The sequence below is a fragment of the Panthera uncia genome, chromosome D4 (assembly GCF_023721935.1).
Source record: "Panthera uncia isolate 11264 chromosome D4, Puncia_PCG_1.0, whole genome shotgun sequence".
NCBI lineage: Eukaryota > Metazoa > Chordata > Mammalia > Carnivora > Felidae > Panthera > Panthera uncia.
This window is the reverse complement of record NC_064807.1, coordinates 69,898,065-69,925,103: the sequence shown is the minus strand read 5'-3', so window position 1 is coordinate 69,925,103 and position 27,039 is coordinate 69,898,065. Positions and strand designations below refer to the sequence as shown.

Here is a 27,039-nt window from a genome sequence, read left to right as displayed (position 1 = left end):
GCACATTTTTTTATCCATTCATCTATGGACAGACACATGGTTTCCATGCCTTGGCTATCGTGAATAATGCTACAGTGAGAGTGTATACAGGTATCTCTTTATGACATTGATTTTGTTGGCTGTCTGTTTCTGACTTTACATTTATATCTTTTTTTTTTTTTTTTTGTCTTATTGTGCTGACTAGGACCTCCAATACATTGTTCAATTCAAGTAGTGATGGTTGCCATCTTTGTCTTGTTCTTGACAGTAAAGAAGATAACTCTAATGTTTCACCATTAAGAATGATGTAAATACCATTTCAATGGTGAATCATTTACAGTGTTTACATCAGTTTCAATGGTGAAATGTTGAAAGAATTTATTGGGTTGAGGAAGCTCTTTCTGTTCTGAGTTTGCTAAGAGCTTTTGATCATGAATGAGGACTGAATTATGTTTTCTATGTCTATTAAAAATATCTACATTCTAAATATATAGAATATCCCTTTATTAAAAACTTCCAAATCTACAATCTAAACATAAGTCATTTTACTCTTGAGATCATATTTTGTCTGTCTTATATTATTTTTAAATATTAATATTGGGAACATTTCAGCACATAGTTATCTTCAAAAGCATGGCTTTTCAAAATAAGTCAGTCAGGGGCGCCTGGGTGGCTCAGTCGGTTGAGCGTCTGACTTCGGCTCAGGTTATGATCTCACAGTCTGTGAGTTTGAGCCCCGCGTCGGGCTCTGTGCTGACAGCTCGGAGCCTGGAGCCTGCTTCACATTCTGTGTCTCCCTCTCTCTCTGCCCCTTCCCTGCTCATGCTCTGTCTCTGTCTCAAAAATAAATAAACATTAAAAAAAAAAAAAAAAAAGTCAGAGAAAGGCAAATATCATATGATTTCATTCATATGTGGAATTTAAGATACAAAACAGATGAACATAAAGGAAGGGAAGCAAAACTAAGATAAAAACAGAGAGGGAAGCAAACCATAAGAGACTCTTAAATACAGAGAACAAACTGAGGGTTGCTGGAGGGGTGTTGGGTGGGGGGATGGGCTAAATAGGTTATGCATTAAGTAGAGCACTTGTTGGGATGAACACTGGGTGTTCTATGTAAGTGAGAAATCCCTAAATTCTACTCCTGAAATCATTATTGCCCTATATGTTAACTAACTTGGATTTAAATAATAAAAAAAAGCATGGCTTTTAATGACTACAGTTTTAAATCTTATGTATGTATCATACATCTCCCAATTTGAGGACACTAAATTTTTTTTAGTTAAAAATTTTTTTAATGTTTATTTATTTTTGGGAGACAGTGCATGAGCAGAGATAGGGCAGAGAGAGAGGGAGATGCAGAACCTGAAGCAGGCTCCAGGTTCTGAGCTGTCAGCATATGAGTTGTGAGATCATGACCTGATCTTACTGACCTGAGCCAAAGTTGGACACTTAACCGACTGAGCCACCCAGGCACCCCACTAATGTTTTTAATTTCAAATATGTACATGAATGTATGCTTCCATTTCCAATTCTTTCCTTGGAGTGAATTTGTGGAAGTGGAATTATCTGATATATGTATTTCTTTTAGCTATTTGTCCACTAGCATGATATGAGGATACCCTGTTCACAGCAACCTTATCATCATTGGTTATATTACTACTGATATTATGTTAATATATTTTAACCAATGTGATGGACAAAAATTATGTTTTTACTTGTATTTTAAAAATTATTCATGTTTACTGGCCATTTATATATTTTTATTTTGTGAAATGATTCTCACTTTTATCTATTTTTAAAACATTTTTTTACATTTATTTATTTTTGATAGAGAGAGACAGAGCACAAGTGGGGGAGGGGCAGAGAGAGAAGGAGACACAGAATCCGAAGCAGGCTCCAGGCTCCAAGCTGTCAGCACAGAGTCTGACATGGGGCTCGAACTCACAAACCGCAAGATCACGACCTGAGCTGAAGTTGGACGCTCAACCGACTGAGCCACCCAGGCGCCCCTATTTTTCTATTATATATATTAAATATAAGAATAGAAGACATATTTGTCAAAAGATATGTTTAATATATTTGAAATTAACTAGTTCCATCAATGTTTTCTTTTAAGGTTTCTTTCATTGCTTTTATACTTAGAAAATTCTTCCTTAAATTAGATAAATGTTTATTCATATTTTCTTTAAGGTTTTCCTTAAGACTTTGGTATATCTTTAAAAGTACAGATATCAGGGTGCCCGATAGTGCAGTTGGTTAAGCATCCAACTTTGGCTTAGGTCATGATCTCATGGCTTGTGGGTTCGGGCCCGTGTTGGGCTCTGTGCTGACAGCTCAGAACCTGGAGCCTGCTTTGGATTCTGTGTCTCCCTCCTCTCTCTCTGCTCCTCCCCCACTCATGCTCTCTTTCTCTCTCACTCAAAAAATGAATAAACATTAAAAATATAAATAAATAAAAGTAAGAATACAAAATATTTTTTCCAAATGTGTTTGGCAGTTGTCTCAGTATCATTTATGGAATAGTGTTTCCTTTCTCTACTGACTAGAAATGCCACTTACAAAATATGCTAAATCCTTGCCCACATTAGAATGTTTCTGGATTTTCTATTATATTCTATTGATTTATCTGTAATTGTATCATACAGTTTTAACTATTTAATATATAATTATAACATGTATTAATAGTATATATGTTTTTGTTTTTAAAATTTTTTCCCTACTCTCATGTCCTTATTCTTCCAGATTTACTTTCAGTAAATCAGTTTTCCACATTCCAAAACAGATCTCTTGACAAATTGAAATGTCATTGGGATTTTTTACTTTTTTTTTTTTTTTTTTTTTTTTTACCATAGTTAGTCTTACTAGCCAGGAAAATGGTTTATCGGGGCTTTTATTCAGTTTTTAATGGTCTTCATTAAAGTTTTAGTTCCCTGCATATACTTTCTGCACATTTTTGTTATGTTGCTTCTTCAATGTTTGTATACTTGTCACCATTATGAATGAATTTTTCCATTAATTTTTGAGGTTTTTATATGTTTGAAAACCATAGATTTTATTTTATTTTTTTATCAGACACCTAGTGAACTCCTTTATTTGTTTTCATTTAGTTATCTTGGGTTTCCTAGGAAGACACAAAAATCTTCTGCCAAGAATAAACGTGTCTTTCCTGTCAGTAGACCTCTATTTTGTGTTGCTTTTCATAGTTAACTAGCTAAAATTTTGTTTCTTTATAACAATTTAACACTCTTTTACAATAGAAGAAAACAGTCTCCTCATATCCGTGTTGGTACGTAGAAGAGCTGTAAGAAAGTAAGAACTCCAGGAAATGTTGTATAACCTTAAGACTATAGGAAGTAGTACCCTTCCTAGAACAATTATTGTGTGGTTGGTTACAAAGAACATTCGTTATGGTGTGATGCTGCCCTCAAGTGGCTCTTTCAAAAAAGGGTGCTTGGAAAACAGGACTTCATAACTGATAGGAGATGTTTCCATGCACTCACAGAAATACTAGGATGAGCCGTTGGAAGGGAAGATGGCTAGAGGGCCTGTGTTTGGAAGTGCAAGGTGGAGACCGGGCTATAAACAAATGTTGTTTGTGGTTTTGCTATGAATATGACTTCGTTAATACTTACAGAATGGATGTACGAATGAACAATCTTAAATGGTCTCATATAGGCCCTATTTAGACATTGAATTGATTGGCTGGCTTTCTTTGGTATATAAAAGAACTATGCCATGAAATTGGGAACTCTTGGCCATGAAATTATTAGGAACTTAACAGGTTCAGTAAGTAATCTCTTAGGAGGCCAGTTTATAGAACAAGTTTTCTTGGCATTTCAAGGTAGCACCAGGCAAAGGGATGTTTCCTGGCTGCCTTTTTAACACCACATATTTATTAAACATATGCATACCAGTGATGTAATTGGTTATGGGAGACATCACTCCATGCTATTCGTCTCTCATGCCATTCTAAAAGTACCTAACTGAAAGGCCACTACCCAGAACAAGAGACTGTTGCTCCTCCCTCAGTGGGGCTTTTGCTTTTGAAATTTGGCTTTCTGAGCAGTTTTTCATCCGAACTTACATTTTCCTTTTCCTCTTTCCACTCAGGATCTCACTGAAGAACGGGAGCAAGTTTTATGTTCTCTCCCTTGGCTCAGAAACTGTTTAAAGCACTGACACAGTTGGCTAAGATTTTAAAGTAACTTGAACATCGTAGGGTGGGGATAGGAGAAATTTATTCCAGCAATTAACTGTTAGCTATAGTATTTCCTAATATATAAGATGTATCACACTTCTCAAGTAGATCTTGCCATATAACTTTCATTGTAAAATCGACTATAATTTTCTACTTCTATTTTACAATAGAAACAATTTTTTTTTTTTTTATCTTTGCAATGATAGAATCTGAGTTAATCTCATTCGTAGGTTTTGTAGACCATCTCCATTCCCTACATCTCAGAATCTCTGGGGATGAATTAGAGACTTTAAGAGGTAAAATGATTCGGGGAACCTGGGTGGCTCAGTTGGTTAAGCTTCCGGCTCTTCACTTCGGCTCAGGTCATGATTTCTACGGTCTGTGAGATTGAACCCCTCATCGGGCTCTGCGCTGACAGTGTGGAGCCTGCTTGGGATTTCTCTCTCCCTCTCTTTCTGCCCTTCCCCCACTTGCTCTCTCTCTCTCCAAGTAAGTAAAAAACTAAAAAACAAACAAAAAAGAGGTAAAATGATGCAAAGAAAACACTAGGTTCAGAAAAAGTCAAATGCTTTTATTTCTTTACAACTTTGCTTAGGCTACCCCTGGTTGTTTTGAAGCATAAGGCCATAAGATATTTTCCTCCTTTGATTATACTAATCTCTGTTGAAAAATAAAAAATGAAGCATTACAACTCTTTCAGGATGTTTGGTTACTACTCAGTGTACTAAGTAATGCTAAAATCTATTGAGCTTTTACCTATATGCTAATCCTATGCAGCATGCTTTATATGCACAATACAATGAAGAACTAAGGAATTTAAAGCGTGTTTGAAAATCCCAGCTGTATCTAATGGCTGACTTCAGTAACTATCTAGATCCCGTTGTGTAACTTTTAGATTTTTTTCTTATTCCCTCACATTTCTTTTTTTTCCAGATTTTTCTATTGATGAAGAAATAATTTTTGTAAATAGCTTGATGTCCTATAAAAGTCAGCTACCAACTTTGCATACTCTGTTGAGTAGGCTAAAACTATATTTGATAAATGACCCCATTTTAGATTTCAAAGGACAGATCTTCACAGAAGCTAATTTCTTCAGGTACTGAATTGTCCAATGTTGATTTTATATATATATATATATATATATATATATATATATATATATATATATTTAAAAGAATTTAAGTTTATTGATTTAATTAAGATAGACCTGTCTTTAAAATTATCAACATTAAATATAAAACTTTCTCTACCTAAGTTTACCGAAGTCAAAGAAGTTCATGTTATCTCTGTTGCAATTTGTTAACAAAAATACAACTTAAAATGATTGTTAATACTGTCTCAAAAGATTTTATGGGTAATTGTTTTTGTTTTTGTTTTTGTTTTTGTTTTAATTTACATCCAAGTTAGTTAGCATATAGTGCAACAATGATTTCAGGAGTAGATTCCTTAATGCTCCTTACCCATTTAGCCCATCCTGCCTCCAGTAACCCCTCCAGTAACCCTCAGTTTGTTCTCTATATTTATGAGACTCTTCTGTTTTGTCTCCCTCCCTGCTTTTATATTATTTTTGTTTCCCTTTCCTTATGTTCATCTGTTATGAGCCTTAAAGTCCTCATATGAGTGAAGTCATATGATATTTGTCTTTCTCTGACTGACTAATTTTGCTTGGCATAATACCCTCTAGTTCCATCCATGTAGTAGCAAATGGAAAAATTTCAGTCTTTTTGATTGCCAAGTAATACTCCATTGTATATCTATATACCACATCTTCTTTATTCATTCATCCATCGATGGACAGTTGGGCTCTTTCCATACTTTGACTATTGTTGATAGTGCTGCTATAAACATTGGGGTGCATGTGCCCCTTCAAAACAGCATTCCTGTGTCCCTTGGACAAATACCTAGTAGTGCAGTTGCTGGGTCATAGGGTAGTTCTATTTTTAATTTTTTGAGGAACCTCCATACTGTTTTCCAGAGTGGCTGCACCAGTTTGCATTCCCACCAGCAATGCAAAAGAGATCCTCTTTCCACATCCTCGCTAACATCTGTTGTTGCCTGAGTTGTTAATGTTAGCCATTCTGACAGGTGTGAGGTGGTATCTCATTGTGGTTTTGATTTGTATTTCCCTGATGATGAGTGATGTTGAGCATTTTTTCATGTGTCAGTTGGCCATCTGGATGTCTTCTTTGGAGAAGTATCTATTCTTGTCTTTTGCCCATTTCTTCACTGGATTATTTGTTTTTTTGGGTGTTGAGTATAATGAGTTCTTTATAGATTTTGGATACTAACCCTTTATATGATATGTCGTTTGCAAATATCTTCTCCCATTCTGTCAGCTGCCTTTTAGTTTTGCTGATTGTTTCCTTCGCTGTGCAAAAGCTTTTTATGTATGTATGTATGTGTGTATGTAGATTTATGTATTTTTGAGAGAAAAAGAGTGTGAGAGGGGGAGAGGCAGAGAGAGAGGGAGACACAGAACCTGAAGCAGGCTCCAGGCTCTGAGCTGTCAGCACAGAGCCCGATGTGGGGCTTGAACTCATGAACCATGAGATCATGACCTGAGCCAAAGTCAGATGCTTAATCTACTGAGCCACTCAGGTGCCCCTATTTTTTATAATTTTTATTTTTTTTAAGGTTTATTCATTTTTCAGAGATAGAGAGACAGAGCGTGAGCAGGGGAGGGGCAGAGAGAGAGGGAGACACAGAATCTGAAACAGGCTCCAGGCTCTGAGCTGTCAGCACAGAGCCCGATGCAGGGCCCAAACTCACAGACGGCGAGATCATGACCTGAGCTGAAGTGAGACACTCAATCAACTGAGCTACCCAGGCACCCCAGATGTTTTTTATTTTGATGAGGTCTCAGTAGTTCTTTTGCTTTTGTTTCCCTGGCCTCTGAAGAGATGTTGAGTAAGAAGTTGCTGCAGACAAGGTCAAAGAGGTTTTTGCCTGCTTTCTCCTTGAGGATTTTGATGGCTTCCTGTCTTACATTTATGTCTTTCATCCATTTTGAGTTTATTTTTGTGTATGGTGTAAGAAAGTGGCCCAGGTTCATTTTTCTGCGTGTCGCTGTCCAGTTTTCTCAGCATCACTTTGCTGAAGAGACTGTCTTTATTCCATTCGATATTCTTTCCTGCTTTGTCAAAAATTAGTTGGCCATTCGTTTGTTGGTCCATTTCTGGGTTCTCTATTCTGTCCCATTGATCTGAGTGTCTGTTTTTGTGCCAGTACCATACTGTCTTGATGATTACAGCTATGTAATACAGTTTGAAGTCCAGGATTGTGATGCCTCGTGCTTTTCTCCTGGTTTTCTTTTTCAAGATTGCTTTGGCTATTCGGGGTCTTTTCTGGTTCCATACAAATTTTAGGATTGGTTGGTCTGGCTGTGAAGAATGCTGGTGTTATTTTGATAAGTATTGCATTGAATATGTAGATTGCTTTGGGTGGTATTGACATTTTAACAATATTTGTTCTTCCTATCCAGGAGCATGGAATGTTTTTCCATTTTTTTGTGTCGTCTTCAGTTTCTTTCATAAGCTTTCTGTAGTTTTCAGTATATAGATTTTTCACCTCTTTGGTTAGATTTATTCCTAGGTATTTTATGGTTATAAATATTTTTTAAAGGAGAAAATATTCTGGGCACCTGGGTGGCTCAGTCGGTTAAGCATCCAACTCTTGATTTTTAGCTTAGATGATGATCCCAGGGTCATTGAATCAAGCCCCAAGTTGGGCTCTGTGCTGAGCGTGGAGCCTGGGTAACATTCTCTCTCTCTCTTCCTCTGCCCCTCCCCCACTTGTGTGAGCTTTCTCCCTCTAAAAAAGAAAAATAAAGGTAAAAATATTCTTCATGTGCTCACAAGTCTAGATGTTATCAATATTTTATCATTGCTTTACCTCAACTCCAGTTTTAATCATTGTGTAGTTTGATTGACTACATTTAGTATGTACCTTGCTTTTAGTAAACACTAACTTAATGTTTCATTTTTTGTTAAGGGAATCTTTCTCTTTTCAAGGAGATTTGAAAAATTTTGTGAAAGAAGATTTTTACATGGATAAAGAAAACTTTTGTCACGAAAAACTAGAAGATACAGTAGGTTTAAATGAAACTGTAATACTTGCTTTCAGTAGTATTTTTGTAAAAGTTAGTAAAGCACACTTTTATAAATTTTAATACATTGACCATCTACTACTGTCAAGTTTAAAAAGATTTGGCAATGAGTTGAATATATTAATAGTGGAGTCAAATTTAAGATAGTGGTTCTAAACTTTAGCCACACATTGGAATTACTTGGATAGTTTTAATAAAATACTGAAGCCTAGGTCCTACTCAGATATATTCTGATTAAACTCGTCTGTTTTGCAGCCCAGGTATAGTGAATTTAAAAACCTTCTTAATGATTTTAATAAATATACCTGGTATAAGACATTAGGTGGCCATGTTCTAATTTACAAAATGGAGACAAGCTATAATTGTTGAATTTGATTTATGAGTTAAACACAAAACAGCACACACTATGTAAGAGAAGTGATCTCACTGAAATAGTAAGAATACATATAGTCTGAGACTTCATTTTAGGTGCTGCCAATGGTTAATAAGGAAGATAGCATCTTTCATATTAAAGATCAAATTTTGGGGCACCTGGGTGGCTGAGTCGGTTAAGTTCCTGACTCTTGATTTCGGCTCAAGTCATGATCTCATGGTTCCTGAGTCTGAGCTCCATAGCAGGCTCTATGCTGACAGCATGGAGTCTGCTTGGGATTCTCACCCCTCTCTCTCTGCCCCTCCCCTGCTCACTCTCTCTTTCTCTTTCATTCTCAAAATAACTTTAAAAAAAAAAAGATCAAATTTCTCAAAAGCACCCCCTCTTTTTTAGCATACAGTTCCAATAGCACACAAAATTGTTATTATGATACTAGTACAAAGAATTTTAGCAATTGAGAGTACAAATAACTTTTTGCAGCATAGCAAACTCAAAAACTAGGCCCACATAGATTAGATGCATTTATAAAATTACTTTAAACATTTTTTTGAGACAACTAAAACTATTTTATATTTGGGGCTTAAAACATTCAAAGGAGATAGATATATCCATATCTTAAGGCATTTAAAGGGTTTCCTTACAATTAAAAATTTTAAGACACATGGTGAAAATATTAATTCACTTATTATCCCCTTTCTCTAGTCCCCCTCTTCCTCACCCATTAGCTCTGAGAATTATGCACATAGAATCCAGTTCTGTAGGAATGAAAGAGAAGTGTATTTAATGAAGTGCAGTGAAGATCCATTCCATTTCATTTACCCTTTTTACTTCTCCCCAATCACCATCTCTGATCTGCTGCAGTTACTGCTTTTAACGTAGAATTTTTAACATTTGTTATTAACCCAAAAGAAGATATTTCTGCATCTGGGGATATTGTATATCACTAGTATAATCAGTAGCCATAAAAGACATTACTGAGAACATTGCTTATAATACGTTTTTGGCTAGTATACCTCTGTTTTTTTAAAGTATTTGCATAACATTAAAAATTTTGAATGTTTAGTTTAAAATTTGGTATACCAATTAGGGGTGCCTGGGTGGCTCAGTTGGTTAAGTGTCCAACTCTTGATTTTGGCTCAGGTCATGATGTCACTATGAGGTTGAGCCCTGCATTGGGCTCTGAACTGACAGTGCAGAGCCTGCTTGGGATTCTCTCTCTCCCTCTCTCTCTGCCCCTCCTCCACTTATGTGAAGATGCTGTCTCTCAAAATAAATAAACTTTATAAGTAAATAAATAAATCAAATTTGGTACACCAGTTAAAGTTATAAAATTATATAAATTTAATATAAATTATATATATATCTGTTTATGAATCCAGAAATATTTATCTGGAAAATCTCCCTAAAAACTTGTTTTACATATAACTATTTCAGCCATCAATTTTGCTTGAGTGTGAATTCTTAATACCTACAAGCCTCAAACAAGAAGTTGATATTCCATCACTCACCAAACTAAAGGAATCATTAAACTTAATGCCAGAAATAATAAATTATGTAGATGAAAATGAAAAGCTTTTCAAAAGAGGTGAGAATAAATTTAAAAGTATATTACTTGTAAAACTACTTAATAATGTTTGTTGTAAAAATGTGTTGATTAAACTGTTTTCTGAACCTCCAGATTTTTGAAGTGTCTATAGTTTACATGGTGGAATCTTAGAATTATTGTTGATGAGATTCTTTTCTCATTGTCTTTCTCTTTATATACTTGCAAACTTAAAACCTCTCTGAAATTAACCATGTCAAGATAATTACACAAATAAAGCTAAATCACCTATGGCTTATTCTAATTTTTTAAAATTGTTTTCTTATAAATAATGAAAAAGTACTAACAACTCTTATGCTGAGTTTAGTTATATAAGGAGAAGCACAGAGTGAGGTTATGACTCATGGAATCAGATGACTGGGAGAATCATAACCTAAAATGTAGATGTTTTTATCCCAGTTAGATTTAGTAAATATTGTTGAATTCTTTCTAATGACAATTTAAGCCCAAATATTTAACTACCTTTTTATTTAATTCCAGTTGAAATCATCAAAGATGTATAATATTACAGAGGAGGAAAGGGAGATTTATGATGTCCATTAAGGACAGGGATGCTTGCCATTAATAGATCACAGACTTAAAGGAATCTTTGCAGACAAGGCTAAATCAAGTGAATTACTGACCAATCTACAAGTCAAAGCAAAGGAATGAAAAGTCAGTCTAAGAAAGTTGATCAAATTCATACCAGAACTTGAAAACATAGTAGAGCTTAAAACTGCAGAGTGGCCTGCTGGCTTGTTAGGAGGACAAAATCTATGAATGCTAATGTAAAGGACAAGTGACTTTACTGAAGTGTTACACTCCCAGCCTTCAGTTGGCTCTGATGGTATACTAAGTAAAACAGAGTCATTGCCACAGTGGAATGAAAAAGATTACCAAAAAACTGATGTAATAGTTATGCTGATAGTAAACTTTCTTCCTTTTCAGATCTTACTACCAAGCATGGAATTGGCATTGAGGATATAAAATGCAGCTCCACAGAGATTTTGTCCATTCAAAGCTATAGTGAACCGGAGTACAATCAACCAGGTAGAAATTTTGAATAAATCATTGAGTTTATCAGAGATTACCTCTATGTGATGTAAAAGTACAATACATTCACATATAAGGTCTACTATGAGACCGTTTTCACATTTAAAACTTGATTATTGCAATCCAAGTTGTCATTTTTTTGTCTTATCTATCCATTTACATCTGTTATGATAATTAACTCTATCCTTCTGGCATCAAAACTGAATAATATACAGAGAGAACTAAAAGATTGAGGAAGAATGGAGGAAATAGCATTAATATTAAGATCAGAAATCTTATAATATTATAGTTCAGTAAATAAAATTTTATATTTTATCTCAGTGTTAGTAATCTTGCTGACCCTTGTTATACTTTTGTAAATTTGACTTTTTAATCACCCAAAACAATCCTATCATTTTTATTATTATTATCCTACCAGATTTGGACTCTGAATCATCTTTTGTTCCACTGTAATGCCAAATTGTGTTGCTTCTTAACTATGTTGATGGTACTGTTATTTAGTTACATTTTGGAAGTTTAATGCTTTGTTTATGAAAGTGATAGAAACACACCTACTACTTATGAATAAATGAATTTCAGTTTCTCAAGCCCACCCTATAAATCTGTAACTCTGTGTTGGGCCACCTAGACTCTAGTTTTATTAAGGTAAAGTATTAGTCTCCATTAATACTATTTACTTAACGTCACCAATATTTCGTATGGAGATAAAAGTAGTACTGTCTCTGTAGTACTGACAACATAAGTTTCAGAATTAAAAGCGTTATTACATATAAGACTCTTAGAGTTTATTTCCTACTGTAAACTCAATAAAGTTTAGTTGTCAGTGTATTTTTTTTTAAATCACCACTATCACAGTTGAGATACCATGAGATAAATGTGTAATTCCTTATATGGAAATTTAAAACTATCATTTTGTATTTCAAGTAACCCAAATGTCTTTTTACTGAAAAATTATTTTTGAAAATTTTTATTATAACAGAATGATCAACATTATAGTTATTTATAAAAAAAGTTCTAAATTATACTTAATTTTATTTAAGGTTTATATAATTTGTTATTTTTTAAACTTTTATGTATTCTAGTCGAGTTAGAAATGCCACTAACTCATCTATATCAAACAAACCAACATTCTTCCATGACTTCATTAACAGGACTTCAGACATTTCCATTTTCCCCTAGTGAAAAAATGTAAGTAAAGAACTTACTGCATTTTACCTACTAAAATGTAAGTAAAGAACTCAAATTGTGGGACACCTGGGTGGCTCAGCCGGTTAAACGCCGGTTTCTTGATTTCCATTCAGGTCATGGTCTCAAGGTCATGGGACTGAGCTCTGTGTTGGGGCTCTGTGCTGAGTGTACAGAGCCTGCTTGGGATTCTCTCTTTCCCTTTCTCTCTGCCTCTCTCTCTCTCTCCCTCTAACTAAAAATAAATAAACATTAAAAAATATTTATTAGCAGGGTTGGATTCATTCTAAGATGTCTTTCCTTGGCTTCTAGATAACTTCTTATGGTCTTTCCTCTGTTTGTGTCTGTCCTAATTTCCTAATTTTATAAGGACATCAGTCATATTGGATTAGTAGCCATCTTAACCACCCACCTCATTTTAACTTAATTACCTCTTTACAGTCCCTGTCTCCAAATACAATCACATTCTGAGGTACTGAGAGTTAAGGCTTCAGTATATGAATTTTGGTCATAATTCAGCCCATAATAAGCAGCCAAGAGCCCTGAACTAGAGTCAGATTGCCTGACTGTATCACTTATTAGCTCTGTGACCTTAATTGCCCTGTGCCTCAGTTTCCTTATCTGTAACATTGGGATATTTATAGTATATACCTTTCAGGGTTGTTATGAGGCCTTTTAAGAGATTTTCAAAGCTTTCTGACCAGGAGTAGCCAAGGATCACAGGGCAGTGTGGACAGGGGTCCCTCCATAGATTTGGCTGTCAAATTACTCCTCTAGGAGTACTAGGGGTCACATCCCATCTCTAATAGATGACGTCCACTGACCTTGTTTATCTGCCAATGTACTATTGGTGTTGGGGGAAGTAGACATGTAGAACCAAGTATTGATCCACAAATCTGTTCAATTCCCCATTGTTTCTGCACAGTATAGTCTGTAATCTCAGAATTGACATTGTAGGGCTGGATCATTGTATTCTAGTTTGAGCCAAAATTGTATAGATAGCTTAATAGCCAGCATTTTTGCCCTCCAGGGGAGTCTTAGATACCTTTGGTTGTTATCTTCTACCATGTGGCATATTTGTAACTTATTTTCTAAATTAGATTAATCTGCTATCCTGGAATCCATTCACCTGCTCTGAGGCTAGTTACAAAACTAGGAGCATAACCAGTAGAGTCCCTTTGTTCCCCACTGTAATCCTGAAACTTAATGAGTGACGAGTCCAAAATAGTATATTTTCAGGAAAATTACAAGAAAGTATAAAAATATCTGATGAATTGTTCCCAGAATGGACATTTTGGGAGCTGAGTATTGAGTTTTGAGTTCTTATACTGAGTTTTGAGTTCTTAGCTATGATTGACTGATACATCAGAGAAGACTGCTGTTGGGTTACTTGGGAGCAACTCATCCCTAGCTACTCAAGATTTCTATTAATGGTCTTAGGAAGGTGTCACAGCACAAGATGGAGGCATCTGGTATTGAGGATCCCAATTACCTTGTTTTGGCAAAGAATTGTGTCATTTGGGGATAAATTGGTGATACACAGAACTCTACAATGAACCAGAACTGCCCATATCAGATATGAGCTCTAAAAAATAGCATTGAACAAGTACAGAAACTACATATAATTTGTTTAAATACTTTCAGTCCCTTTGCTGAGGTGCAGATATTTATTTGTAGGATGTAAACTGTCTTTTTTAGTGCTCTTTTACTCCATATACCCTAATCCATCTGTTAAGGCAGATTGGCAATCAGAAACAGAAACTAGCAGAAATTAGTACAATCTTGAATTTCAATCTGATATTAAAAGTATTTACTTAACTATAATAAACTCCTTTTAATTATACAAGTTATATATCTAATTGTTATAACTCAAATGTCTAATTAGAATTTATGAAAGTTAAGTCTTTCCTATGTTTTATGCTTTCCCTAAAGTTAGAACAAAGAAGGCTTTTTTAAATTAGCCAAATGTTTCCAGTTTTCAAAGAGTTTGTAAGGAGAACATGAACCCACCTAGTCTAGAGAAAATGCAAACAAACTTGCAATGCTTCAAGTTGAGCTCTGTTGTGTTTGGGAGAAAAAATTTAACCAGAAATATATCTTACTTTTATGTTGTTAAGCTACAGATATCTTTTCATGTCAGTATTTTTGACTACCTTATCCTCTCCTTTTTAGCTGCTCAAACATAATTCACACACCATGCATGTTATCCATTTAAAGTATAAAATTCAATGGCTTTTACTATATTCACAGTTGTCCAACCATCTAATTCCAGACTTTATCACCCCAAAAAGAAACCCGTATCAATCAGCAGTCATTTCACATTTCCCAGACCTTTACCCTCACCATTAGGCAAGCGCTAATCCACTTTCTGTCTCTACAGACTTGTCTATTATGGACATTCAATAATTTTTTGTAGTTTACAAAATATAAGTTTTACAATTCTTTTGTTAAATTTACTCCTAAGTATTTTGTTGTATTGTAGGTTAAATAGTTTTCTAAATTTCATTGTCAGATTGTTCATTGCAAATATATAGAAATACAAGTGGCTTTAGTATATTGCTCGTGTACTATACCTGCCATCCTGCAGAACTCATTTATTAGTTGTAATAGTTTTATAGTGGATTCTTCAGGATTTTCAACATATAAGATCATGACATCTTGCAAATAAAGTTTTACCACTTCTTCCTTTAAATAAATAAATAAATAGCCCAAAGGTTCTAGAGCCATTTGAAACAACTTAAAGAAGTTGTCTCACCACTGCTACATTCATTAGCAAGAGATAAATCACTTTCATTTGGTTTATGAATATAAAAATCTTAAAATTCCTATATTCAAAAGAGATTTATACCTCAACTGTGAATCTAAAAACAAAGAAAAAAGTTAAAATTAAAAAAACAACAGAAGGAAAAAATAATATGTAATGTTATTGTGCTCTTAACTTGCTTTTATGTCCCCAATTACTTTTATTTCAGAACACATTTTTGTGGAAATAAACCCAGTTAGTAAATATTTTGAGTGATTACCACATGTCAAGCTCTATGCTAGATTTTTAAAAAAATTTTTTCAATGTTTATTTATTTTTGAGAGATAGAGTACGAGCAGGAGAGGGCCAGAGAGAGAGAGAGATACACACACAGAATCCGAAGCAGGATCCAGGTTCCGAGTTGTCAGCACAGAGCCCGATGTGGGGCTTGAACCCACAAACCGCAAGATCATGAACCTGAGCCAAAGTTGGACGCTTATCCAACTAGCCATCCAAACGCCCTTCTATGCTAGATTTTATGGAGCTAAAAAGAAAAGTCTGTGTAGCATCAGACTTTATTTCCACACTGATTACTGAATTGTGAACATATTTTTATATATGACCAAACAATATATCAAATTCAGATATGTCTTCAGAAAGTTCCATTAAGAGTGAGAATATTTGTTTATATTATGGTCTCCTGATGGACTTAACTTGCCTTCCTTTTGCTTTAAAGTAATTGCTTTACTTTACTTGCTCAGTTGGTTAAGCGTTCAACTTCAGCTCGGGTCATGATCTCATGGTTTGTGAGTTTGAGCCCTGCATCGATTGGGCTCTGTGCTGACAGCCCAGAGCCCAGAGCCTGGAGCCTGCTTCAGATTCTGTGTCTCCCTCTCTCTGTCCCTCCTCCACTCATTCTCTCTCTCTCTCTCAAAAATAAATAAACATTAAAAATTTTTAAATTAATTGCCAATAATCTGAGGTGTCTGGTTTTCAAAGAGATCTTGGTAAGGTTCGAGAATTATCTAGAATCTCACATTTTGCCACCACATGCTAAATTTTTGGATTATGTGGGTAAATTGGATAGCTTAGACATAAAACCTAGCTTTGTACTGCACAGGACTGTCAACTAGCAATACTTATAATTAGCATGCTCACATATGTTTTGTATGAACAGAGAAACAGAATACCATCAATTTTTGCCTTGGAGTAAGAGATTTGCAGCCATAGATTAAGGGGTTTATGGATTAATGGTATCTTCCCTATCAAGGCTAGTAACTTCATAGCTACTGATAAACTGTGATACACACTAATTGTCATGCATATTTCTTCCTTTCTCCTCCTAGCACCCTGTAACATGCAAACAGACATAAATCATTCACTCACACACAAACCAAGAATGAAGGACCTGAACTAAACTTTAGGACTAAACTTTTACCTTCCTGAGAAGGTAGAACAGACAGAACTGTTCTTTCATTTCACAATTCTGACTCTCAGCCAGCAGAGGCTCCAGAATTTGTTTAAAATGGACTTGGGGACAAGTCCATTTTGTAAAAACTTGTGTTAAAGCTACTGTTTTCTATGGAAAACACAGTAATTTTACCTAAATTGTATTTTTATTTGGGGTGGTTTATAGGGTTGGTGCTGGCACACTTCATAGTTGGAAGTGTTCCATTGAGGGAGCTAGAGGAAGGAGTAAGTTATAGGCAAGCAAGAGCAATTCAGGTAACACACTGCCACACCTTCCCAGGGGGAGGAAAACCAAGTATTTGAAATTTGGCTTATGGAACTCTCTACTTAGCTTTACACACTTACAGAGTTAATTTTTCACTGCTTTCGAATGTAAAAAATACTTAGAAAAAGAACTTTCTTAAATTTTCTTATGCAAAAAGCCTCAATATTATCAATGTATTAAGCTTTAACTCTTCTTTTTCAGTAGTTTGCTTACTGCTGAAGAATCGGCTACCAAATACTGTATGGTGTGGCAGTTAGAAAGCTCTTTGAAACCATTTTTGCTTACAGGTAAAGATTAATTAACTTTGAATGCTAAACGAAAAGTAAAGGTGAAAACGTGTGATCAGTAGAAATGTATTGTCAGTTTTGTTATTTCTTTATTATTGTTACTGTCATTATAAAAATCACAGTTCTAAATTAAGATTTTGAAATTTTTCATTTTAATTTTGGGTAGATGCTTATAATGCAGATAATAATATTAAGTAGTTGTGCTACTTTGATTCCTCCCTACATTATGATTTGCACTATTTAGTTTAAAGTAATGAGGGAGAAATCTCTGTGCCACAATATATAAGATGATAGCCATCATGAAATCTGATCAAATATATCTTCTTGTTTAGGTTCATTATAATAAATTAGAATCTCAAATTTAATTTAATTAATTAAATTCTTCAAAATTAATTAAATTCTTCAAAATTTTATTAAATATATTAATTTAGGAATTACTAAAATGGTCAAAATAATGGTTCTATCTCCTACTAAATATTAGAATAATTTTAACTTCATATTTCCATAGATTGAAAAACATCCCTTATGTAACTTCAACTGCTAGAGTATTACAAATATTAGCATCTTGAAGACAAAATGCTAGCTATAACTTCAATTTTCACTTTTTTCCCCAATGTGTGAAAATCTATTTCATAAGCAATTTTCAGTGCGGTTCTATTTATTGTGTTTTTCATCTCTTTTTCTCTGTGGACTGTCCCTTTTTGTTGTTTGGTTTGTTATTGTTTTGTAAGTACCAAGAACTGAAGAGCCCAATAGTCAATATTCAGTTACAGATTTGAAAAAGATATTTTCTATTGAAGAAGAAAGCCTTGTAGTTGATCCTGTAAACCCAGAGTGGTGGGAAAAAGAAGGACTAAATCTAATGGAGACAGAAACTTTGGAACATCTGAATGCATATTTGTGTCATGATGATCTATCTGCTGATGATACTAAAATGGAGATATTTTTGCCTACAAAAGTACTTCAATTTGAGTGTAAGTACATAATAGTAAATGTCACTTGCGTGAATTATTCAGAATGAGAAAATGTTTGATACTGGCTTTCCATTAGGTGATTGGGAAGATATAACTAAATTCTAGCATTCAGTGTTAGCTCTGGCTCTGCCAGAATTTATAACTTTGAGCTTCACAAAGCCCCACTTTCTTCCTTGAAAAAAAATGAAGTTTGACTAACTCATCCTAAAATCATTTACTGTCCTAAAATTTTGTAGTCTCAGTTTTTAAATTTCTAGCCATTTTCAATTAAAGTGACTTTGTTTCTTTTTATAAGTGATTAATTGCCAGCTCAATGTTTGTCTACATCAGCTTAGACACAAACCAGCACTGTTATTTTTTGATCTGACAGGGGAACTCTTGGTATTCAATAATATGTAGTAACCTGTGTTCAACAATATATAATCTTCCTTTGTTACCAAAGAGTTTACTCAACATTTTAAGTTACTTATACAATTATACAATTTAAGACAGCAAAAAATGTCTTGTAAGTACCTATCTTTCAAGTATTTTGGTTGCTATATGTGCCACTATAGTAAATGGAGTATTCTTAGTCTGAATTATACTTTTTTGAAGTATTTATGAATTATTTTTAAATCTTTGTGCAATAGTTACTGAATTTAGATCTTAAAGAAGTTGGTAAAGCTCACTTTTAGTTTATTATAGAGTAAATAATATATTTAAAAGTGAATTTTAGAAATTGTGTATATTAGGAGACTGCTCTAAGGAGATAGGAATTGGGGCAAGAATCGTTATCAGCAAAGAGATGTTTCAAAGACAGAAGACAGAGGGCTTTGGTAGAAGGGAGGATAAATAGACTATGTTAAAGAAATGCACACCAGTCTATCCTAAGGCCTAGATGATTACTCAGGGTAGAAGAATAATTTTAAAAGAGATTAAGTCAGATTGCTAGACAAAGAAAAAGGAGAGGAAGATTTTATGGGGTCTTCAAATTTCCAGAATAATGTATTAAATCTATAAGACTAGTAAAGTCTTTATTATGATATGCAACTATTTTGAGGTTAAAATAAAACATATGATTCACCTTGATATCCAATAGAATTATGATGATAGTTTAATTCTGAAGTCTAAAAAGCAGTAATAGTATCAAGAACTCATTACCAAGTTGTCAGGATAGGGCTGATTAAATAGTAGAAGAAAATATTCAGAAAAGTGAAATGATAAACAGTTCATATTTGCCTACTAAACATACCAGGATATCTCTAGAAAATATCTCAGAGGTTGCAAACTGGTAGCACTCAGGTCCTGGTATTTTATTTAGTTACCAACATTTACAATTTGGAGGGTTACACATAAATGACATGTATTTTGAGATTGTCTTTAAAATTTCAAAGACCAGACCCTTATTCTTATATGGCAACAACTGCCTGGAGCCAATAGCAGCTCACCTCTTTAGACAGGCCTATAGCAGCTCACCCACCTCCAATTTGCCACAGTTCCCATGACTCATAAATTGAGGCCAGGTGTTAATTGGCGTTTAGCATTACTTTTGCACTTTTATCTTACATTTAGTGTAATTAAGAGGAAAGTAAAATGTTTCTGATACCAGTATCTCTAATAAAAGCAAAAACAAAAACAATTATTGCAAGAAAAAAGTTCTACATTTTGGAAGAAAAAAGTTCAAAATTTATCATCCTAAAGATTATGATTTAGGGGCTCCTGGGTGGCTCAGTCATTTAAGTGGCCAGCTTTGGCTCAGGTCATGATCTTGCGGTTTGTGGATTCCAGACTCATATCTGGCTGTGTGCTGACAGCTCAGAGCCTGGAGCCTGCTTTGGATTCTGTGTCTCCCTCTCTCTCTGCCCTGCCCCTGCTCGCACTGTCTCTCTCTCTCTCAAAAATGAGTAAACATTTAAAAAAATTTCAAACATTTAAACATTAAAAAAAAGATTATGATTTAAGCATATACTTCCCTCAGTAACATACCTTATTTATCTGGGCCTATAGGCATTTAAGCTTTTTTAAGAATAAAAATTTATAAATAAATTTTATAAGATATAATATACATATAATAAAATGTACCCATTCTAACTGTACAGTCTTATGGATTTTGACAAATGTGCATACCAATGAAACTACCACCACAATGAAGATATAGACTATTTCTATCACCCAAAAAGTTCCCCGTGCTCCTTTGCATTCTGTAGTTCCCACCCCTCTCTTCTTCTAACCTTCACCCCTGACTCCAGGTAACCACTGGTCTACCTTCTGTCACTATGTATTAGTTTTCAGTATTCTAGAATTTCATTTATGGAATCATATAGTAACTCCTTTGTGTTTGGCTTCTTCCACTCAGCATAACATTTTTTTTTTAATTTTTTTTAACCTTTATTTATTTTTGAGACAGAGAGAGACAGAGCATGAACGGGGGAGGGTCAGAGAGAGGGAGACACAGAATCTGAAACAGGCTCCGGGCTCCGAGCTGTCAGCACAGAGCCCGACGTGGGGCTCGAACTCACGGACCGCGAGATCATGACCTGAGCCAAAGTCGGACGCTTAACCGACTGAGCCACCCAGGCGCCCCTCAGCATAACATTTTTGAGATTCATTTACAATGCTGTGTGTATCACTATTCACTTCTTGTTACTGAAGAATTTTTCATATGGATGTACCCCAGTTTGTTTATCCACTCTCCTGGATTTATTTCCCAGGTTTTTATAGGGAAAGTTAGGAATAAAACTTCTATGAATCTTCTTATTGAAGTCTTTTTGTGAACATATGTTATCATTTCTCTTGAATGAATACCTATGAGTACAATTACTGGGTCTTATGGTAGGTGTATATTTAACTTCATAAGAAACTAGTAAATTGTTTTCCAACGTGGTTGCAAGATTGTGCATTCACATTAGCAATGTGTGAGAGTTCTAGTTATTCTATATCCTTGCCAACAGTTGGTATTGACAGTCCTTTAATTTCAGCCATTCTAATGGGTGTGTTGTAGTATCTCATTGTGCTTTTAATTTGTATTTTCCTGATGACTAATGATGATGAACATCAGTTAACATGGTCATTGGCCATTTGTATATCTTGCTTTAAAAAATATATTATAGGGGCTTCTAGGTGGCTCAGTCAGTTGGGTATTCAACTCTTGGTTTTGGCTCAGGTCATGATCTCGTGGTTCATGGGTTCGAGCCCTGCATTGGACTCTGCTGACAATGCAAAGCCTGCTTGGGATTCTCTCTCTCTCCCTCTCTCTGCACCTCCCCTGCTCACTCGCTCTCTCTCTCTCTTTCAAAATAAGTAAGTAAACATTAAAAAATATATTATAGCTTTACTGAAATATAATTCAAATGCCATACAACTCTAAAGTACACCATACAGTCGTTTTTATTATAGTCACAAAGTTGTGTAATCATCACCATGGTCAATTTTAGAACATTTTTGTCATCGCTCAAAAGAAATCTTGTACCCATTAGCAGTCACTCCCCATTTTCTCCAGCTGTGGAACCACTAATCTATTCTCTGCCTGTATAGATTGCCTATTCTGGATGTTTCATATAAATGGAATCATACAATATGTGGTCTTTTGTGACTGGCTTCTTTCATTTAGTATGTTTTCAAGATTCATCCATGTTGTAGCATGTACATATATGAAGTATTGTTCAAATATTTTGTCAAATTTTAAATTGGATTTGCTTTTTAAATATTAAACTAGGAGAGTTTTTATATATATTGGATACAGTTCTTTTCAAGTATATGTATTATAAGTATATTCTTCTGATCTGTCAATTGCTTGATACCTAAGTTTTTGACCTTTAGACTTAATTCTAAGCCTATTGGCAATAGGACTTTTCTGGAATTCTTTACCTGGTAACCTAACTCCAGTAGTAAGAAAAAAAGGTGCAGAAATTTTGCCCTTTTAAAAAATTTATTTTATTCAGGACAAAATTGATTTTCAAAGCAATAAACAAAGTACTTTTCAGGATCAAATTATATTAATAAGAACCTATAAATAAAAGTTATCCTAATACCCTAGCAGAGCACCCATTTATTCATGGATGTCATTTGGATATTTTTATTTTCTGTTTTCAGCATGGCTAGAATATAAAAGTTGTTCCTCACCTATTGTACTTATTAATGAGAAATCTACAAATGATCATTTATTGCTCCCACAAAAGATTTCATCTCTGGCAAAAGAAATACCAGACCTGTGTTTTTCTGATGACTATATATCTGTTAAAAGACCAACAAAAGAAGAAAAACCAAAGAATGATCTAGAATTAGTTTATAGAATAAGCCAAAATAAAGAAAATGAAGATTACTTGGAACTTAACTGCACAGTACCATCTATTGAATCATCTTCCTCTCCAAAAATTGAAAAATCATCTTTTAAACAAGGTAGAAAATGGAAGAATGATTTGGACCTTTTGAATGACTTTATTGTACTGCGAAATAAACATAGAACTTGCACCTCAAAGACTGAACTCACGGGCAGTAAAGAAAATGATGGTGGGTAACTTAGTAATAGTATGACATAAATATGATAGCTTTAAGGACTAAATATATAATTTACTACAGAAGGTAAGGAAATAAAGCTCTTTCAAATAGAATATATTATTTTTCAAAGCCAAAGAAAACATCTTTCATTCATGATACTTATTGAGTATGGAGATCGATGTGGATATTTGTATATGTATTTAGACATAGATGTAGATATGTATTTTCCAAAAAATTTAAAAGTGCATTTGAACTTGTAAAAAAGTCACTATTTGTAAAACTTGATTTCTACAACTTGGCCATACAGATTCATGGTATTTCTAACTTTTGTTGATTGTTCTGCCATTGTTTTTTCTCTTTTAGCTGACAGTTCTCAGTATTATAACTTATAATGTGTACTTGAGAACATTTTGCCCATTTGATTGCTTATTACTCTTTTTAACTTTAACAAAGAGTTTCTGTCTGAGTTGTAACTGTTTTACATTCACTGCTTAAAACCATATCAAAGGTAGTATGTATCATATCATTTCACTTCTGGTAAAAAAGGAAAAATAGATATTGTAGAATATGTTTGATATAAGTTACTCAGAAGAATTAAGTACAAGAATATATATGCGTGAGAGTCACAGCATACTTAGGTCTTACCATCTTATATATTGTTAATGTGGAATTCTGCTGTCCACAGCCAGCCCATTTGATTCTCAAACTAAGCTCCTTTTTCCAACTTAGCCTTTGTTAGTAATAAAGGTAATGTTTTGGTATATATATTTTACTTCTTCCCTTATTTTATAATTAATTCAGGGGCAACAAAGAATGTTACAACTTATTAGGCCCCCTCAAAAACTCTAGTAATTAGTATTATTTAATCATAACCATTCCAATTATTTATAGCTAATGAAAAATATACTTGAAAATAATAACATAATCTAGTTTAGGATATTTTACTCCATTGTTTTCACCATATATTTGAAGTTCATATATTAAAATGTTTCAAGGTGGTATTATGTTTCTAAAATTATCTGGTAATCATTATTAATAGATAACTTTGCTATCTAGTTAAAATAAGTAACTATAAATAAATTAATTAGTTATATATATTTTGTAATCCTCCACACTACTTAGAAAAGAAGGAAGACAAATGAACTGTATGCCAGGCACTAAATTACATATTAGAGATAAATATGATACTGTTGCTGACCTTGAGAAGCTTATAGGCTCAGAGAAAATGCCTGAGACCTAAAGGGTGAGTGGTAAGAATTGACCTAATTAAAAAAGGTTGGAGATAGGGAGGGCTTGGGGCATAGGAAAGAATTAATAGCAGAAGGAAGGGTATATGGGAAGTCACAGAGAAATGAAGTTGAGCTGTATGTGCCTTTTAGCTGTCAGGAACTGTACTTGGTATTTATTCCTTATAACAGTATTCACAATAGGTATATTTATCTGTATTTTACATATGAGGACACTGAAGCTAGTGTCAGAATTGAGACTGAAACAGTGATTTGATGCCAAGATTCTTTCTGTTATGGTCATTCAGCTTCCTACCCAGCACTGTTGTTACGTCCATTGACCTGAATAGTTGTTCACTTTAATACTGACATATTTCAAGGAAGAACTTTAACAATTATCATATTATATCAAATCATTTTAAGTAAAGTGACATTAAGTTTCCCTGAATAATGCAAATTAATATTTTTTATTAGAATTTCAAGATAAAGAAGAACATTCCTTGACTCTTCAAGAAGAAAGTCCCATTGTTTGTACTAATAAAGCCGTAGAGAAAATAAGTCAGGAAAGGAAAGTAGACAAGGTCATTGAAATTCAAGCATCAGGTATGCTGTATGCTTTTAAAGTGCATTCAAATTAAGTGAACTTGAAGCCTTTTCTGAGTATCTAGGACATACCTGATTTCCCATGTTATTTTCTTCACTTGTTTCAGATGTTTCATCATGCCATTCCTACTTTCAAGTTACTCCTGGGCCTGGAACGCCCCCATTCACTGCCTCTGCCCCTTTCCATTGCCCTACTCCAGTCCACTCAGTGTTATTTCTCCCTTCATTTAAACTCCTGCTTCTCTATATTCATCAGACAACAGCAGACTACAGCTGCTCACACCGTTCTGCCCAGTCTGGAAAAATGAACTGATGTTGCTTACTCCCTCTATTCTTTTACCCATTGTCAACATGATGTTAAAAAAGCTACCGCCGTTGGGGCACTTGAGTGGCTCAGTTGGTTAAGCATCCAACTTTGGATCAGGTCATGATCTTGCAATCCGTGGGTTTTAGCCCTGCACTGGGCTCTGGCCTGACAGCTCAGAGCCTGGAGCCTGCTTCAGATTCTTTCTCCCTCATCCTCTGCCCCTCCCATGCTTGTGCATACCTCTCTTTCTCTCTCTCTCTCAAAAATAAATAAACACTTAAAAAAAATTTTTTAAAGCTATTGTTTAAATGATTAAACAATACTGATTAAAATGTTTGCTTCTGCCGTGAAGAATATTCTTCGACTCCTAAAGAACAGCCTGCTTAAGAATATCATGCTCAGTCTCCTGCTCCCAGCAAAGTCACCCAGACTCTCCCCTCCCTGGAGTCTCTGCAGAGGCTGTTTGACCAGCAGCAATCCCCTTGCCTCCCTCCATGGCCTCAGGTGCCTGGTGAGGCCAATCCAGTCAACATGGTGGCCAAGGTCAGCCAACTGACGAGTATCTTGACCCCCATTGAAGACAAGGTCAAGGCCTTGCTGCATGAAGGCACCAAGTCTCCCCATCAACGTTCCCTCATCCTTCCTGTCACCTTTGAGGTAAAGTCAGAATCCCTGGGGATTCCTCAGAAGCTGCAGCTCAAAGTTGATGTTGAGTCTGGGAAACTGATAATTAAGAAGTTCAAGGATGGTTCTGAGGACAAGTTCTACAGCCACAATAAGATCCTGCAGCTCATCAAGTCTCAGACGTTTCTGAACAAGTTGGTGATTTTGGTGGAAACTGAGAAGGATAAGACCTTGTGGAAGGAATATGTTTTTGCTGATTCCAAAAAGAGAGAAGGTTTCTGCCAGCTTCTCCAGGAGATGAAGAATAAGTACTTGGAGCAAGCAGAGCCAGACATGATCACCATCTTCATCAGCACCTGGAACATGGGTAACACCCCCCCCCCCCAAGAAGATCACGTTCTGGTTTCTCTCCAAGGGGCAGGGAAAGACTCAGGATGACTCTGCCGATTACATCCCTCATGACATCTACGTGATCAGCACCCAGGAAGACCCCATGGGAGAGAAGGAGTGGCTGCAGATACTCAGACACTCCCTGCAAGAAATCACCAGCATGACTTTTTAAACAGTTGCCATCCACACCCTCTGGAATATCCAAATCGTAGTGCTGGCCAAGCCGGAGCATGAGAACCACATCAGTCACATCTGCACCAACAATGTGAAGACAGGCATCGCCAACACGCTGAGAAACAAGGGAGCTGTGGGGGTGTCATTTATGTTCAACAGAACCTCCTAGGGCTTTGTTAACAGCCATTTAACTTCTGGAAGTGAAAAGAAACTCAGGCAAAACCAAAACTATATGAACATTCTCTGGCTTCTGCTCTGGGAGACAAGAAACAGTCCTTTTAACACCACTCACCACTTTACCCACCTCTTCTGGCTTGGTGATCTGAACTACTGTGTGGACCTTCCCACCTGGGAGGCAGAAACCATTGTCCAGAAGATCAAGCAGCAGCAGTACGCAGACCTCCTGTCCCATGACCAGCTGGTGATGGAGAGGAAGGAGCAGAAGGTCTTCTTACACTTTGAGGAGGAAGAAATCACGTTCGTGCCCACTTATCGTTTTGAAAGACTGACTCGGGACTAATACGCCTACACTAAGCAGAAAGCCACAGGGATGAAATACAACCTGCCTTCCTGGTGTGACCGAGTCCTCTGGAAGTCTTACCCGCTGGTGCATGTGGTGTGTCAGTCCTATGGTCATGATCTCACGGTTTCATGAATTCAAGCCCATGTTGGGCTTTGTGCTGACAGCTCAGAGCCTGGAGCCTGCTTCGGATTTTGTGTCTCCCTCTCTCTCTCTGCCCCTCCCTCGCTCACTCTGTCTCTGTCTCTCAGAATAAATGAAAAATAAATTTTAAAAATTCAGAGCAAAAACAAAAAAGAATATCATGCTCATTATTAACATCAATAAGAAAATATGACACTGTTTTTAAATATCTTTTCATTCTCTTCAGTTTTATTTACAACCTTTAGATGGTAATGCAAATCTTTATTGACATTCTAGTGAAAACTAGAAACAATTTGTCATTGTTATAAATTTGTTTGGCTTAAGGTTGTAAGCTAATTTCAGTGGGGGGAGAAGAAAA

General features: G+C 35.2%; 2 protein-coding genes across 7 annotated transcripts in view; one reads left to right on the top strand and one right to left on the bottom strand.

Annotated features, from left to right (window-relative positions):
• Positions 1 to 27,039, bottom strand: part of GNG10 (G protein subunit gamma 10) — a 189,820-nt gene that overhangs the window by 113,833 nt on the left and 48,948 nt on the right. The window contains exon 3 of one of the 3 annotated variants that reach the window (XM_049637058.1): positions 142 to 26,435. The exons of 1 other annotated variant lie outside the window; for it this stretch is intronic. The gene's annotated coding sequence lies outside the window, so the exon portion shown is untranslated. Of the gene's footprint in view, positions 1 to 141; positions 26,436 to 27,039 lie in introns of those variants that run through there. One more of the 3 variants, XM_049637067.1, reaches the window with a different exon arrangement.
• SHOC1 (shortage in chiasmata 1) overlaps positions 1 to 27,039 on the top strand; it is an 86,098-nt gene that overhangs the window by 22,002 nt on the left and 37,057 nt on the right. For 3 of the 4 annotated variants that reach the window (XM_049635933.1, XM_049635905.1, XM_049635924.1), the window contains 9 exons: positions 5,114 to 5,276; positions 8,171 to 8,267; positions 10,093 to 10,243; positions 11,189 to 11,290; positions 12,376 to 12,481; positions 17,158 to 17,243; positions 17,975 to 18,217; positions 22,289 to 22,705; positions 24,394 to 24,522. In XM_049635933.1, the coding sequence (XP_049491890.1) occupies positions 5,114 to 5,276; positions 8,171 to 8,267; positions 10,093 to 10,243; positions 11,189 to 11,290; positions 12,376 to 12,481; positions 17,158 to 17,243; positions 17,975 to 18,217; positions 22,289 to 22,705; positions 24,394 to 24,522 (1,494 nt within the window). The remainder of the gene's footprint in view (positions 1 to 5,113; positions 5,277 to 8,170; positions 8,268 to 10,092; positions 10,244 to 11,188; positions 11,291 to 12,375; positions 12,482 to 17,157; positions 17,244 to 17,974; positions 18,218 to 22,288; positions 22,706 to 24,393; positions 24,523 to 27,039) is intronic. The other variant, XM_049635914.1, reaches the window with a different exon arrangement.